This window comes from Symsagittifera roscoffensis, chromosome 2, assembly GCF_963678635.1.
Source record: "Symsagittifera roscoffensis chromosome 2, txSymRosc1.1, whole genome shotgun sequence".
NCBI lineage: Eukaryota > Metazoa > Xenacoelomorpha > Acoela > Convolutidae > Symsagittifera > Symsagittifera roscoffensis.
This window is the reverse complement of record NC_087063.1, coordinates 44,538,347-44,555,555: the sequence shown is the minus strand read 5'-3', so window position 1 is coordinate 44,555,555 and position 17,209 is coordinate 44,538,347. Positions and strand designations below refer to the sequence as shown.

Sequence of the window (17,209 nt, the reverse complement as noted above, 5' to 3'; positions counted from 1 at the left end):
CCGAAACCTTCCAAAAGAGCCCTAAAACGTCCGTTTTAGCCTGAAGCGCAAAATTTTTTTGTCAAAACGGTCTTAATTGAGCTGAGAGAGCCCGGAAAATTGTTTTGGTTGACCTAAAATTTGAGAAAAAATCAGCAGCACTTTCGAGAAAATCCAAGATCCGCAGTTGCTACGACGAAGATGATCAGATTTTTAGCAAGAGCGATACGTTAAATAGTGAACTTAAAACTTGCAATAGCAATTTTAAAACAAAATACTAAGCACTGTTTCTTACAGGGGCGGATCTAGGATTTTCTCGAGGGGTGGATTTTCACCTTAAAAAATATCACCTTTTTTTAGGTCGACCAAATTGATTTCTGAGCTCTCCTAAATCACTATAAAGACCCTATTTTGACCACAATTTTCAGCGCCGTATGCAATTTTTTGAAAAACAGGCCAAAAAGGCGTTTTTAGGCACTTTTTGGAAAATCTTGACCAAAAATCGCGTTTTTTCGGCGTGCGCTTCCCCCTCAAAATTATTATGATTTGGTGCCAAAGGCGCCTTTAGAAAAAATTTAGGGTCAGTCAGCCAAAAAATGGATAACTCAAAAAAGTACAAAGGGGGACCCTTTGGGTCGGCAGGGGTTTCTTACGTTTGCTGCTGCTGTGTGTTGAGCTGCAATTTCAGCTGTGCCAATTCAGTTGCCATCTGTCGCACTATGGCAGATGTATGGGCGTCCACTACATTTTCTCCGACAGAAGGATAAAATGGCTGCCTTTGAGTTTCGTGGTCTATGTTGAGTGGTGGTACTATTCGCGAAGAGCTGGCTGCCACATTTTGTCTCTATTAAAAATGGTTTGATCTTTAATTCATTATTAGAGGTATTGAAATAATAATACAACGACTATGCCAAACGACAAAATTCCGTTATTTTTATCATTTTGAATAGTGCCATTTCAATATTATTACGACTAAAAGTGAATGTTTGAATTATTCTCAGAAACTAATTGCACCTGCATTTATGAATACTAACTCTGGCAGAGGCGTATGATCCCAGCAGAGAGGGTCCTTGTTCTGAGAGGGCCTTGGACATCAGATTTCGATCTAAATAGCACACACCAACTCTCTTTTGGTCTAGTACACTTAGTCTATCCACTCAATATGAACAACTCGTATTTAATATGAACAACTAGTTTGAGTTTCATTGAATAATGTTCAAAACAGGGAGGTTCCAAACCGGGAGGCTACTGTTGTGCATATATCTGATTATGGAGAAATAAATTCTTTCTTTCATTCTAGTTCGACTTTCAAACCTTCCTGTGATCTACAAAGAGTCTTTTGTTTAAGTGAACCTATCAATGCTCACCGGTGTTGAGTCTTGTGGAGGCAGTGAGCACCTGGTCCAAGTTTCTCTTCAGAGTCTCCACCTCCTCGGTGAGGTAGATGTTCTCCTGGCGCAATTTGTGGTAGTCTGACGTCTAAAAAATTAGGTCTACTTAAGGTAGGTGACAACTACAAAAAAAAACTTTGCTTTTAAGTGCTTTTAAGCTTACAATAAATTATCCTTTTTTCGTTCCAAAACAAGCTTGTCTCGAAAAACGTAAGAGTAGTCTTTGAGACGCCAACTTTTCTCATTTATTCCCAATAAACGTTGCCCGAACAAATCTCTCGAGCTTCTTGTTCCCATTCTATATCATATTGAAGCTTTTTCAGTCGTGATTCGGTCGATGTTTATAAACTTTGGGAAGTCATCTCAAAGTAGAAAAAAAACGGTTCACAAAATTTTGGTTGATAGACCAGTTTTGAGTGAAGAACCCTCTATTATCGGAGAACCGAATTACTCCTATCTCCAATAACAGTAACAATTTTTTGTAAATTCCACAAAGATAGCTATAGGCAAGTCTTCTGACTACTTGCACAGCAACTGGCTATTCTTAATATTATAAATAATGTATGACCAAAAAAAAATATTTCTATGAGGTTCAAAGTATCTCTCTATGTATCAATACAACAATAACAACGCATAAGCAAAAACTGACCTCGTCCAGTCTGGCCTGGTTGAGTTCATTCTGCCTCAGAGCACTGTCCAGCTCCACTCTCAAATGCTCCATCTTCAACTACAACATAATCTGATATAAACCGCTTGTGGTGCAAGTCATGAATACTTCCTTAACAAGCACAAAATGCAGCAAAAGGACCATGGAAATTTCCCCAATTTTGAAAAACAAAAAGGATTCTTAACATTCACTACATTAAAAAACGCCTTTTTTCGAGGACAACAGGAACTCCTAACACCAAGGAGTAAACTCAATTTGTCTGACCTCAATTTCGTGGAGTCTGCGTAACTTTTCAGCAGATGCCTCTATTTCCGCTTTCTGTTTCTTCAATCTCTCTTCCTCGTGCTCCACTGCCGACACTCTCGACACATACTCACTTCTGATCTGATAACACCCATAGTTTAAGACGCACTTTAATCGAAACATTTAAAAAACAAGTAACACTTTTCCAACACAACTTTCAACATGAGTAACCAAAATGTGGCTCATTCAGTAAGCTTTATAGCTTGTCAACATTGTGGGGTTTACACCATTCTATTTTGACAGGTAGGTTATTACGCTTTCGATGAACAGGCGCGAACATAGATTTTTAGGTTAACAACGTTTCTCGCAAAATCACTGAATCATTTGCTCAGCTTACTTTAAAAGTATAGCAAATTCGAGAAATCTACTTCGCCGGTTTAGCGCGGCGGTAACATATATGTTAGGTACGACAAAAGGTTCACTTTTCAAATCCACTCAGCCCCTGTAAACTATAAGGTGTCAAGACAAAAGATACCGTACCAAAAGCTCCCATGACAAAAGATACCGAACCAAAAGATCACTTGTACAAAGCTGTTACTTCGAGAAAAAATAGCAGCATGAGACTAACTAAATCTATCGCGGTTACAGTAGCTCTTTTTCAAAACTAGGTCTTATTGAATTATCTACAGTGACAGTTTTTTCTATAATTGTCAATCAATTACATGTACACTATACCTCTTCTCGGATCCTCTTCTCGCCTTGACTCAGTCTCGTGTCATAATGGGTCTCCAGTTGTTGCACTGCCCTCTCTCTCATCTCCAGTGCCTTCTCAGCTTCTGCCACTTTGGCTTCCATCAGAGAAATGTTTCTGAAATTAAATGCGGATTAATACTAGTAACGAGACAGTTCGTGTCAGGGCGAAGCGCTGAATGCCCCGACCACCCTTTAACGAGGATGAAATTATTTTGGTTGCAAAACTTTAAGAATGTACAAAATAACTTTACCTTTTCTTTTTTCATTGTATATCTTAATTGTATTTCCCCACACGCAAGCTTAAGTAAAAAGAGATATATTTAGCGCCTGTAAACAAATCAATTAGAACAAATAACTTCCATCCAATCAATTTCGAATGATTTAACTTTCCCCCTTACCCTTCAATAGGACGGTCGCGCGTAAATTATCCCATTTTGAATTATAGCAGTCGCAGTAGTGCCAAATTCAATCCCCTATACCTTTGCAACAAATGTCAGAGGGGAAATTTCGTTTTGATTTCCAGCCTTAAGCAAACAATATTTTCATGATAGTAGAGCAAAAATGGCAGGTTAAGATTCAAAATTTGGCTGGGGAAAAAACAACCCGAGTAAAAAAAATCCGTCAATCTTTTCGAAATTCGGATATAATATACGAAACTGATTAACGGCCATCTTTTGAGACTTTGAATTTTCAATTGAACACTAGAATGTTGACTATCTTAACACAGAGGCGAAGTTGAACTTCGCATACACAAGCAAAAATATGACCGATAACGCTACAAGGAAAAACTGAGAGAGTAAGACTTTGAGTCTACAAAATTCTTAAGTGACGCAGGCCAATTATGAGACTACATAATTGCTAACTGACGAAAGCCAATAAGACACATTAGCAGTACCAGTCAATTTGAAAAAAAAAAACTTACCAAATAACATGCTTCAATTTATAGAGCGGAAGCAATTTAGCTAGTATACGAAAAAGTTCATTACAAATATCCGACACTGTCCAGGTTCGAACCCTCTTATTTTGTTGCGGGTCTCCTTCCCTACCTCTACGCTACAGATCCATGATATCTTGAAACTAAAGTGTTATTTGTAATATAATAGTCTGTGTTAATATCCTTAGCATTGTATGTACTTAATAGCTGGTTATTGATCAAAATGAACACTTTCAAAATGAACACATTTTGTCGCAACAATATTTGCGTGGCAACAATATTTGCGACATAGATTGGGAAAAAAGAGAATTCATGCTATAACACAAGCTTTGCTCGTCTAAAAAACTTGGTTGGCCGATTGCTGTAATTGAGCTAGTATTTGGATCTCAAGTTATACGATGGTACGCATTTAAGAACATACTATTTAAGGTTATACGGTAGTCGGATTATACCGTAATACCATCAACCTAAGTAAAAGACAACGAGCAGAACCCCACAGCTCGTAAGCTTTAAGGAAAAGCGACAACGCGTAAATATAAAATGATTTGAACAAATCTCCTAACAACCTTAGAATCAACAAAATATCTCAGCGACAAACACGAAACCAAGCGTATTAGAATACACGTGGCGTATATAAGCAGTGGATCAAGTCTTCGCTTCTTGTCAATGCCGCGGTTCAACTTCATTGTTCCGACTTTCGAAGTGAGGAATATATATGCTCGTAGTTGTTTTTTTTTATAATTCATACCAATTTCCAAAAATATTTCTCCTCTCGAGGGATCGATCCCTTGATCAGCGTGGACTTCGCCGGTTGCGCACACCACTATGTTAACCTGCCAAGAGTCTACCTGAACTACTCGTTTTCTATTTTGATGCTGAAAGTAAATCGCGAATTATGTATGTGTAGGGAGCAAACCCGCACAACAAATTCGTTCCAAACTGAATGGACACAATCAGCAAATTGGCCTTATCAATTCCAGAAACTACTCAAACTTTAAGACTTAAAGTTATATTATAGTAAGGGAATTTTTCATTTGCCAAAAACTATTCGAGACCAGTTAAAGGGCAGTAAGAACATTTAGGGCTTTGCCCTGATTCGAGCAGTCTTGTAATTGAACATTGGGGATTTTCGCTTTCCTCAAACTTTGCGGACTGTCTTCCGTCGCAAGTTGTCTTTTATTGCGAGTTTGGCTTACCGGATTATACGATTACAATTTATACATGTTTTTCATTAAACGTCAAAACCCTGGTTCAAATTTTTCATCAAAACTTGTTATGCACATAAAAATATGTGGCAGAAAATAGGTAAATGAAGTACAACTTGAGAGATCGTTACAACCTGAGAGATTGGATCTACAGATCGTTTTCAGATGTCCTTGAATAAGTCATACATGCACAGCGAGTGAAAAACTGCATAGCAATTCAAGGCAATGCAAAACTCGGTAAAACAAAACATCACCTCTGCTGCAGATCAGCCTGTCTATTGAGTGCAATCTCCCTTTTGCGAATGGACTCCACTTGTTCGAGTAGAAACTGTCTCTTATGATATGCTTCCTTCTCTATCGTCTGCGTCTTCACTCGAGTACTTTCTAGATTAGCTTCCTCTCTCTTCTGCAGAGCTAGAAGACGTTCCTCGTATTTGCACTCTAGCTGTGCTCTGAAACATGCATCAATTTTTTAAAACGAATTTTGAATAACTGGCCAGTGAAACAGTGGACAAGTTAGAAGATACGAAGTTAAAACGGTTTGTCATAAGAGTGTGGCGCCAGAGACCATGGGTCATTATTTGGGTATTAAAATTTGTGTATTTTCATAAAATTATTTCGGCGTTTTGATACCACCAGGATAAAATGTTGCTCCTGGCTGAAAAGTATTCTTTTAAATTAGAAATCATCGATAATTCTAAATTAAGCCAAGATTAACTTCTGTCTGCATCGTAGCTACAACAGCAGCACTAAGTGTAGTAGACTCACTTGATAGTGGCCGTCTGCTGTCTCATCCTCTCCTCCAACTCCAGCCTCACTTGAGTCACTTCTCTCTCCCTCACTCTACTCATCTCCTCGTTCAATCTCTCTTCATACCTCATCTCCATCTGTCTGCCCATCTCCGTCAGTCTCTCTGCTAGACTTCTCTCGTTCGCCCTCTCACGCTCCTCGAACTCTTCGTCGATGGCACGCATCTTGTCAGCTGATAAAAAACACATGAACATCTCTCCTTTCCAGTCAGGATGTTTTTCAACTAAATTCACCATTATAAGAATTTCATGAAACATACCATTATACTGACCAAATTTAACAAGTAAAATGAAAACTTCTTTCACAGTTATATCAAGTACCAATAAATCGAGATTTTCCGAGAAAAAGCCAGCGGTTTACAGTTTAAGTTATCTGGCAACGTTTTTTTCTTTTTTACTTGAATTGAGATCTTCATCTGCATCCCTTTTAAGTTCTTCTCGGTTAAAAATTGGCAACTCACAGAATGTGAGGGCGCTACTCTTGTCAAACACTGATGATCCAGTTTGGATTGACACAGAGCGTGTCCCAGATGAGTCCGGATCAGCCCCGAAGCACATAAGGAGACACTTGATGACTACCCACAGATCACTTCCATCGTCTCCACCAGAGACCAGCACTTCTTTCTGAGCGGAAGATCAATTTGATACTTCATTCAACCAACAACCTTCTTTTGAACTAGCAAGAGTCTTCTTTCTTTTTACGCGAACAAAACTATTTACAGTTGACAAATTTTTTTTCCTTTGACAGGTTGATTTGCTCTTTTCACTGAGGAACTAAATCTTTTTGCACTTACCAGGCTATCTCAATAATTCAGGAGTCCAGAAAGTAAATCGAAAAAAAAAGTTTTCAAATTGAAAATACTAATTATAAAAAAACAGTTCTACTAACTATTTTTCTGAAGGCAATTGAACCTGGATGCACATTGAGTAGTTGTAAAATCTCTTCTAAGCTAGAGGATAAATCTGCCGCCGAAAGAGCAGCTTCTGGTGCAAACAATGATAATGTGTATTTGTATTGACTCTTATGCAAGTGTCTGTATACAAGTTTGTCTGCTATTTTCTGACTTAGAGTAGCCGAGAGATCATTCTTCGGTTTTCTCTGCTCGTATGTCCCCTTTTGCAGGTTCTTCACCAATGAATTCCGCATGTGAAGCTGAAAGATTTTGAATTTTGACAGTAATTTGAACTTTGAAACATAAGCCGTTGCTTTATAGATCTCATTGTTTAGGGTCAAACAGTTTTGGTATACTTAATATTTGGCAACAATTTTTTTACCTTGAGAACATCAGGCAGTCCCTTGGCTGCGAAGGAGTGGTAAAGCTCCTTCCTGAATGATTCCTCGTCCATTTCACATCTTAAAATAGAAGAATTACACGAGCTGCTCGGGCAAAATAATAAATCAAAAAAGGCGAACATTTACACATCAGTTCAAAACATTTTAATTGATACTAATTGAAGCTCACTATTGACATATGTACAAAGTTTCTAATGTTTTTTCAAAAAGCAAAAACAAAATCAAAACGTTCTATTTTTGTTCCGACCATTTGAAAAATGGGGAGGCACTTAGTATTCCGGTGTGTTTTTTTTCTTCATTTTAACACTTTTTTTGTTTTTCACGCAAATTCAGAAACCACAAATAATCATCGGAGTGAGTTAAATTATATATCATATCAAAGCTCTTTTAGTAGTGATTCAAACGACACTAAGATTTCAAAAAATTGCCCAGTATCGAGAAAAACCGGTTGGATACTTTTGATTTTTCGTCTAATTTCGAGCGAGTAAAGCGAGAAAATAAAACTAGCGAGTAGGCTTACAGTAGCTAATTTTATTAGCTTAAAATCGCTTATTTAAGCCGTACAAACTTGACTAAAGTTAGTTTTTTTAGTATTTTGGCGCCTTTATGGAATATAATTCCCACTAATAATTTTTCTGAGCCATTATTTGTTTTCCAATTTGCTTATTTTACTATGATTGTTGAACATGCCTTAGCTCTAGTTTGTCGTTCAGATCTTTTTATCACACGACTCAATATACGACACTCATTTGAAAAAAGGATAGCCGGTTACTGCGCAAGTTGCGACCATAGACTTCTAACTAATTTTTTTTTCAACTTGGTGTTGTTTTTTGTGCGGTGAAAAAATGAGACACAGAGAAAATAGGCGAATGCGACAGTCATAGTTAACTAGGCCAATTGAAAAACAGTTTTTGAAGAAATAAGACTGGCAAAGGGAAAAAATCGTATATAAACTCAAAAATTGTCCAAAATTTTTCTACTTTTTTTTGCAGATATTTTTTAAAATCTTGATTCCCAAAATGGCACTAAAAAACCCCAAACAGTAAATTTTTTTGATTGAAACTAAATTTTTACGGCTTAATTTAAGCGCAAATGAGCTATTTTAAGCCTGAACGCTCATCTTTTTAGCTCGAAATCAGGCCAAAAACCAATACTTCAAACCGGTTTTCTCTCAACACTGAGAAAATTTTTAAATATTCGAATCACGACTGATAGGGATTTAAAGCGATATATCAATCGACCCATTCGAATGAGTATTTGTGGCACCTGTTTTTGCGTGGAAAACAAAAAACTAAAACACCCGAAGACAAAGTTCCTCCACATTTTTCAAATGGTCGGAACAAAAACTTTTTTATAACTATGGTCGTTAACATTCTGTGCTACTTGCACAGTAACCGCCTATCCTTGTTGTTCCGACTTTCGATACGAAAGTAACGGAATATTTGTGCTCGGGTGGGTTTTTTTTTTCTTCAGACAAATTTCGACTTTTTAATCAGCCATTTTTGACGGAATTTTTTTTATATCATTCAAAAGGTTTTGTTGTCCTGAGCTTAAATTTGAAAAGATATTTTAGCTGTGACCATTTTACGTAAGGTTATGAGGGTTTAAACATTGCCATTTTGACCAATTTGGGACTATTAACGCGCGATATAATTCGCGCTATTAACGCGTAACAGCGTGAATTTAATCCGTCTAGGAAAACGTTCCAAATTGGTTGAACGAAGCTTATTTGCCATAATTAATTTGTTACAAGGAACGAAATTTACATTTTTGTACTTTAAATGGCGTGTGGGGTGATGATTTTCATTAGAAAATTTCAAATTTTAGAAAAAAAAATTCATTTTATTTTATTTCATTTTTTCATGTTATTACTGCTCCATAAACCTTAAAAGGTAATCGGAACATTCAAGGCTTCGCCCTAATACGAGCAGTCTTGTTTACATTTAAATTAAGAATTCTAATGGTTTTTCGAAACAATTCACGGCTAATATTTTTCAACTTTTTTTCTCATTCGTGCTTCCAAATTTATAACGAGTCATCCAGTTTTCCTTTAGCACAACTACCGCGCAGAGTATATACATATAGGCTAGGCATATAACTATTGCAATAAAGTTATCCACTTCCAAAGTGTCAACTGACAGATTTACAGCACCAGTTAACAAATTGGCCAATAAAAAGAAGAGCAGCTGATTTTTGTAGACTGCTGTATATAAACACCCACACTCAACTCGACCTCCCGTGAAACATTTTTCGCATTTACCATAGATAAGCGCCAAATTACAATTACTCAAAGATGCTACCAAGGAAACGATAAATAAATTACAAATCACGGACCATATCATATCCAAATTATAAACTGCCATCCATAATTCGTAACTAAGATTAGCTGTTGGTCTGCAAACTGCTTCAACGAAAAATTCCACACAAAACTGCACACACAAGAACATTGCGATTATCGCACCAGTAAAGACTACTTGACTTTCGATTTTCAAGTTTGGAAAATTTTCTAAATAAAGTTTGCCAAACACTTTTCCCATCGCAGCAATGAGCAGAAAACCAGGAAGCGAGACAATTCCTTCTATGTTGGCCAAAACCACGTTTGATCGATCATTCATAAATTGTATGAAGAAGCCCAACCATTTAACTAACGCGTATTGTAAAACGAGACAAACTGAAGCTACCAGGGTTATAATTTTTTTCAGACCAATCGACTTTTCTCCGAAAAACAAAATTATTTGCACAATTGAAAGAGTTAAAAAGAAATTCCAGTGGACTCCGTACTCTGATGCATGGTTATGGTATCCTGTCAAAAACACAGATAGGGATCGCACTATCCCAATAACCATCAAAAAAAGTGTTGTCATAAACATATTAAAGTTATCTTGGCGATTAGTAGTGAAGGCATTGAAAAAGACAAAACTTCCCACTCCGACTCCCATAAGACCTGTCCCATGCCATTCTACTTTTGCAAGTTCTCTAGGAAAGACATGGAAATCAACTCCTAAGATACAAATTGCGGTAACAATATTGAGAATAGACTTACAGACGAAGCGAACCTCCCTACTGTCGGCATCTACAATTATAGGCCTCAGGACTTTCTCGGTTTGGCATTTCTTGAATCGTGAGCAAAAACATAAAATTATAAATATCGCGTGAACGAAAACAGCTAAAGAAAACAATTTACGAAACGCGAAGGTAACAAACGTCAAAGTTGGCACTATTAGGAAAAGGAAGTCAAAGTGAAATAAAAGAAATATATTTTGAATTGACATCTGATGACGTAAAAAACCGCGAATAAACGGCAAGGTTGAAAACAGGTGTGTTAATACCAGAATAACCCAGATAGAAGTCCCTTCCAAATTCGATACAAACTCCAATTTACGATCCCTGTACTCCGAGACATTCATTGTAACGTAAAACTGAAAAAAATTGTGATTTTAAAACAACTATAAATTGAAACAAGGATCAGAGGCTGCTGTGTATGTAGCACTGGATATTGCGACTACAACGATTCGAGAAAATAAAGAAAAATGTACAGTGACGAAGCAAAGCTTTGTACCACTTGCAATACAACAGACAAAATAAAAATCGGAAAAAAAACTTTAAAAAAGTTGAAAACTGGATGAACCAAAATGATCCTACGTCTCGATTGAAAAAATATTGGCCCAGCTAAAGCTGGAGGAATCTGCTTGATATTGCAGGAATTTGTTAAAGTGATGAAGGATAGAATGCGTAATTTCAAAAAAAAGAGACTTTGCCCAAAACCTTAGTTGTTTCTCTACTAAAATAATTAAGACTGAAAATTTTTCAGAAACTGACAAAATAAATGAGTCGTTGCTTCTGTAGTAACAATTCTCGCAACCGTTTCCTCCAATTGATCCCTTCATCTCACAATTTCTCAATCCCTTCATTCTCAATTTGTGAAAGTATCAATATTTGGTTTCAATGACTTGTTGATGTAATCCGGGTATGAAGATGCCAGTTTTCCTCATCTGCAATAAGTTTTTTTACATCGCGTGAATGAGTAACAAACGTCTGAGTTTAGTTAAATTTCACACTGATTGTTACCATTCTCTCGCTGAGTTTACTCCTCTTTTTAAAAAAAGAACACTTTATTCGCACATCGAAATTAATTTCAATACACAAGTGTATGTCAATTGTTTTCTATCAATTCATAAAATATTGCAACATCATTAGATACGCATATTTACAATAAACAAAACAAAATCTATTACAATTATCGATGATTACTTTTTACCTGAGAGCTTCAAGGTGGTTTATATATAAATTTTATCATATAAACTTGAAGATTTTCCATGAAACTTTACCATGAGTTGCCACAGAGGGGTCTTCTGTAAATAATAATAAATAACAATTCTTGAATTTTTTCTTTGCTTTTCTGTATGTTAGAAATCTCTTTCATAAAAGGATTCACTACGATGCAAAACTTAGTACAGATGAGAAAAACTTGCATTTTCAGACCCGGTTTACATTAGAAAGTTGTTGGAAAATAATAATAATACTTTCAAAAATGGTTGCTCTGAGGAGTTCCTCTCGGTCAATGTAAACTTTTTACTGAATTTCGAAGAAAATTTAGTACAGAATCTACATTGAGAACAGGCATTTTACAGAGAAAAATTGTGCATTTGCGCTTAAAATTGTCGAATAGTGTCGTTACAAATACCGATTACTCACTCATAATTGAATATAATGAGATAAAATTATTACATCATTAAAATCATCAATTTAGGAAAGAAAATGTGAAGAAAAGAGTATTTGTACATATAGGTTTAGTTTTCATTTCAGTAGTGTAGAACTATTTTGATTTTTTTTCTGGAACGTTGATGTGGTGATATCATTTTATCGTAATTTTATGACATTCGACCAGAATAGCGCCTAAAATGCATGGCAGAAACGAATTTTTATTTGGAGCAGGTTAGTGGGAGAATTGGCTGGTTCAAAGATTAGCGGTCTTATTGGACAAAATGAACGACTTGGGAGGGGTAAGTTTTGACTGACATGGAGAACATCAAAAATCAAAATATTGTTTGTGAAGACACGTTTCCATTTTGATTTTCGCGAGTCCAGAAAAAGCGCGAAAATCAGAACAACGATTTTCGCTTGTCGGCATAAGAAGGGTACAGGACTTTATCCTCCACGGTAATTATCCTCCAGGCGATATCCTCCATGGCGGATAAATTTTATCCGCCATGGAGGATATCGCCTGGAGGATAATTACCGTGGAGGATAAAGTCCTGTACCCCTGTTTGAGAAATGGGTACAGGACTTTATCCTCCACGGTAATTATCCTCCAGGCGATATCCTCCATGGCGGATAAATGGAGGATAATGGTGGAGGATATCGCCTGGAGGATAATTACCGTGGAGGATAAAGTCCGTTTCCCGCATAAGAACGACGACTTTCGCAAAGAAAATCGGACAGCAGATAGAATTAACAGTCGAAGATAGTTCCAGAAGAGCATTTCGAATTATAACGATATGCAGCTACAATCGTTACGGAGTATTTCCCGAAAATTCGGAGGGATTTTGGGAGGACTTTGCTATCCCTCCTGGTGAACAACAAGAAAACTTTTCGACTGGACTCAAATATTCAGAAGGGTCTCGAGAAAAGACTAGACACTGAACTGTAGCAAATTTTAGCTCTTCCTGGTAGATACTGAATTGATTTAAATAACATCAAAATCACTTTTCAGATTATTAGAAGCTAGGAGCCGAGGGAAAGGGTTGATCCATCTCTGATGGATATGATGATTTTTATCTACTGAACAAAAACAATAGTAATTGTAACAGTCGCCTACTTAAGTCACACATGAGATTAAAGAAAAGTAGACCCTATAACCATTAGCTCAAGAGTCAGGGACACTATCTTTTGCGTTTTTCCACCTCAAAGCGGTCGGAGCCAATTCGGTTCACTTGCGACATGAGACTAAAACCTTTATTACAGCTTAAAGGCCACTGCCAAAATAACCCCACTCTAGAAAATAAGAACGTCCCCATACTTAGATCTCAAAATACCTAAAACACGCGAACGCCGTTAAAAACAGGGTCGGAACCTTACGTATAGTTACTTTTTATAAACAGTGGACCTTTGATCCATTTCAGATGGATCAACCTAAAAACTCTCCCTAACTCAACATCTTAATATAAAACACATTCAAAAAACTTAAATTGGGTACTCACATACCAGCACGATCTCTAGAATTAAGTAACTAAAACAAAAAGTAACCCTAGAATAAATGGGATAATCAAGTTTAACTCAAGAAGTTTTGAATAAGTCAGTTCTAACTCAAGACACAAGTTTTGGATCTGGACTATTGGGCAACTTCGGTTGTCCACTTTTCCACCGAAGGTTCACTCTGGTCCACTTCTAAGACATCTATTCTTTATTGGCGATCACTCTGCCTTCTGTTTCGAATAAGACAGCTCTACTCTCGTTTGAATTATGTATCGGAAATTGCTAAAAGCATTTTCCCGCTGTTATTTTTGACTACTTTCCCGCGATTGTAGTTCGAATCTTCTGATCTTATTTATCTGATTTTTTCAGTTGTCGCGAGAAACTAGAGCATGACATGCTCAACTCGAATTTTTGAAAAATTCCATTTCACCCCAAAATCATGTCTTTTGCGTTGCTCAATGTCAAACTTCCAAATATGACCGACTGGCACATGCTCCCCGGACGCAAGATTGATGTCCTCATCGCGTGTTGTCGTATGTCAGTGAGCCCCCAGAATGTAGAGTGTGTCTCACAGTGCCAGTGGTCATTTACAGAAGTTTGCAGCAGATTTAACTTTATCTACACCCCAAAATTCACAACCATGCAAAATTGTCACATTATCGCTAAACAGCAATCAGAATCTGCATACACCTGCACCGTGAATTTCCGCTTTGTAAGCTAATGATTAAAATTTCTTTTGCTTCACCCATTCAGAAAATTGTCATGCAGCATTCTGATTTATATAGTAGTCATAATATACTAGTAACAGTAATTTTTTATTAAAATGTCTTTTACGTGCCCTCAAATTTCATCTGAGTTCACTCACAAGCCCCTTTCTTTTCCCCGCTCAAGGCTCAAGAATCCGACTCTGAGCATATTGCTCATTTCGTGCTCCTCGCCCTTGAGGTGCTGGGCCCTGATGCATTCGACACTGTAATCTTCCTCAACAGCTCTTCCTCGTCATCGGAGCTGACAACGATCTCTTCCCAAGCTTTTAGTTGATCGTAGGATCGCATCCATTCCCTATGCTCTTGCAATCTCTTCGCTTGGTTTGGCAAACCCTGCACCTTGGACTCCCTGTTCAAGCAAAAGAAGTTATGCAAGCTCAAGCTCACGTTCTTCGCCAAGTCTTCCTTCAATATTGACTCCCTCGACTTGGTATTATCTCTAGACACCCTAAGAACTCTCTTCCAACCCGTAGTGATTGCATTACGATGGGTCAGCAAGGGTCTCTTGAAGGCTTCCGAGTCTGTTGATGACGGTTAAAGTCATGTGAAGCTGTGTTTATACGCTAGTCAGACGTTTTAGGTTCTAACTTTGTTTTCCTTTGGTATGGTCTTCCGGGCGAATGTTACATATATAACTTTATGGCGCTCCTGGGTGTTATTCTTTTGATATCATGATCGGCAGATCCATAAACAAAGCACTCCGCGCCTAGCGGATGCAAAAAATAAAGGAGCTGGAAGGTTGGTTTGAATCGCGGAAGCCTTCTGGATTCCCGGATTAAGCTTTTTAACCCAGTTAAGACCAAAAAGAAACTGGATCTACCCTTTACAATGCAGACAAGACAAAGTGACAGGGCAAGACCCGCAAAGAAGTATAATCCTTACGGAGAGGACTTCTTAGTGGGCAGGATAGATCTGAAAAAGAAAGGAGAAGATTTAGTAGGTATGGAGGAGAGAACCGTGTCACAGGATATATACATTTTCGATGATCAAGACAAAAAGTGGATCGATGATCGGTCTAAACTGAAGTGGAATTTGACGTCGAACAGCAACAGTCGTACGAACAAGGTTTAACAAACTTGTTTGCCTCAGAATGGTTGAACGAAATGACATCAGACCCAAAGAAAACCAGTGTCACGATTCAGTACGTTGACCGCGATAGCAGGAAATACATTAAGAATGACAAAAATGATCCTTACTGGGTAGCCTAGTAAGTGAAATTGTTCATTCTGGCGTCGAACCTTAACATAAGATCCGGTATGCGATCGACGGGGACGGCGATGGGTACTTTTTGTCCGGGGAGTGGCGGTAGGTCTCACCCGCACTGAAAAATTATTAATAAAAAAATGAAAAAATTGCAAATACCAGGGAACTGTTCATGCTTCTTGGTGACGAGGGCGACAGAGAAACAGCATGTTGACCCTGAAGGTTTGCTTTTGAAACTGACGAGACTAAGAGACTTCTTGGCGAAGAGGAGAGTGAAAGAAGTCTCGCTTCCGTTATACGACCTCAATCGAGGACGACTGCATCCTCTGGAGCTGTACGCGCTGATACATGTAATCTTTTACGATACCAACAAAGAAATAAATCTAAAAAAGTATTTTTATGTGAGTATAGGTTGAGTAAAGATCGAGTGTAGCCTGTGTTATGTGTAATGTTGTAACGTTATTAAGATCTTCGGTTCGAAAGTGTTATTGACCAAGAATGCTGAAATAAAAACTTTAGGAATAGATCGAAAGTGTGGATTGTCAACTTTTATATCAAGATTCCAAGATTTTGGACTGAATTGAATTTAATAAATCTTAAGATGAAAATCATCTTATCCGACTGTTTTTAAAATGAATTGGAGCAATGATTGGCAGTTGTGATGGTCGTGACCTTGTTTCTAGATCCTGATTGATCATCTTAATATTTGAACCTGAAACTATTGCGAAATCAACTTGTCGAATTTAATAATCAGAATGGACAATTTCGACGAACTGATGGATTTGCCTGAGGCATACGTAGGGCCAGTCATAGACGAGCTCTATCGTAGGCTACTGGAAAGAGATTACGCCCAGAATGACCCAGAGCTGGCCATATTGACGGCTGCTCTGAAAAACATCCGTTTTGGGGCATGGGGCATGACAACCGTTAGGACCGCCCCACGGACATCTTGCTGATGGCGGCTTGGGGCGAACAAGGAGTGCTGGATGGCTCAAGTCTGCGTGTTATTCGATGGAGAAATTGAACTCTCTCAGGAAGCAACTTGGCGCACAAAACCGGGATAGGCCCGGCTTAAGGAGTAGACAACAATCTTTCCACCAAGAATTAAGAAGCGAGGTTGCCTCATCTAGCTCACAGTGGTGCCTGCCAAGAGACTCAGAGTTGAGGAAGAAGTACAGACGATTGAAACGATGGAAGATCTGAACGAAACAAAAGCCGAGGTGGACCGAGTGAGAAAAACCTTCGCTAGAACTAAGTAAGATAAAGAAGACACTTGAAGACTGCAAGAAGAAACAAGGAGAAGAAATAGAAGGCTTGAGGAAGGATTATAAGGAGCGATCGGAGCGATTGAGAGTATCGAAAAAGGAACGACCATTACATGCAGGGATTGTTCCTTGTGGGCAGTCCCCGAAGGATCTTCTGTCGCATCTTGACTTAAGTCAAACAACGGAACTGCAGGTCCCAACAGGAACCGGTAGAGTGACAATCCGGATCCAAGCGACCCCTGGGTGATTCAGTCTTGGATAGCACCATGTAGTAGCTGGTGGAAGCCGCTGGCCGTCTCGTGGCCAACAGGAGTGTGCCGGGTTCTGGGGTGACTACACCCTGTGGAACAATCGATGATGCCGTAAGAGTAGAACTCTCCTCAGAATTAGTGAAAAAACAGGAGCTGCTACAGCGACGAAGCCACTAAAAAACCTCCAACAGAAAGATCAGGAAAATGCCAATGAACAAAATTTCGATTCATGCGATATTAAGTTTCGCAGATC

General features: G+C 38.1%; 2 protein-coding genes across 2 annotated transcripts in view; both read right to left on the bottom strand.

The window, feature by feature from the left end:
• Positions 1-17,209, bottom strand: part of LOC134840536 (centriole and centriolar satellite protein ofd1-like) — a 370,655-nt gene that overhangs the window by 2,259 nt on the left and 351,187 nt on the right. The window contains exons 2-12 of the mRNA XM_063856415.1: positions 7,257-7,337; positions 6,871-7,134; positions 6,443-6,605; positions 5,941-6,154; positions 5,427-5,624; positions 3,016-3,148; positions 2,302-2,421; positions 2,020-2,097; positions 1,347-1,458; positions 1,014-1,084; positions 633-823 (exon numbers count right to left, since the gene is read on the bottom strand). Of these exons, the coding sequence (XP_063712485.1) occupies positions 633-823; positions 1,014-1,084; positions 1,347-1,458; positions 2,020-2,097; positions 2,302-2,421; positions 3,016-3,148; positions 5,427-5,624; positions 5,941-6,154; positions 6,443-6,605; positions 6,871-7,134; positions 7,257-7,328 (1,616 nt within the window). The 5' untranslated portion in view covers positions 7,329-7,337. The remainder of the gene's footprint in view (positions 1-632; positions 824-1,013; positions 1,085-1,346; positions 1,459-2,019; positions 2,098-2,301; positions 2,422-3,015; positions 3,149-5,426; positions 5,625-5,940; positions 6,155-6,442; positions 6,606-6,870; positions 7,135-7,256; positions 7,338-17,209) is intronic.
• On the bottom strand, positions 9,072-10,819 carry LOC134839476 (phosphatidylinositol-glycan biosynthesis class W protein-like). Its single transcript, XM_063855044.1, has one exon. It carries the CDS (start codon positions 10,680-10,682, stop codon positions 9,270-9,272), a length of 1,413 nt encoding a protein of 470 aa, XP_063711114.1. The 5' UTR covers positions 10,683-10,819; the 3' UTR covers positions 9,072-9,269.

What these genes read in the sequence shown, in the direction of transcription:
- LOC134839476 (XM_063855044.1), bottom strand. Translation starts at nt 10,682, where the DNA reads ATGAATGTCTCGGAGTACAGGGATCGTAAATTGGAGTTTGTATCGAAT.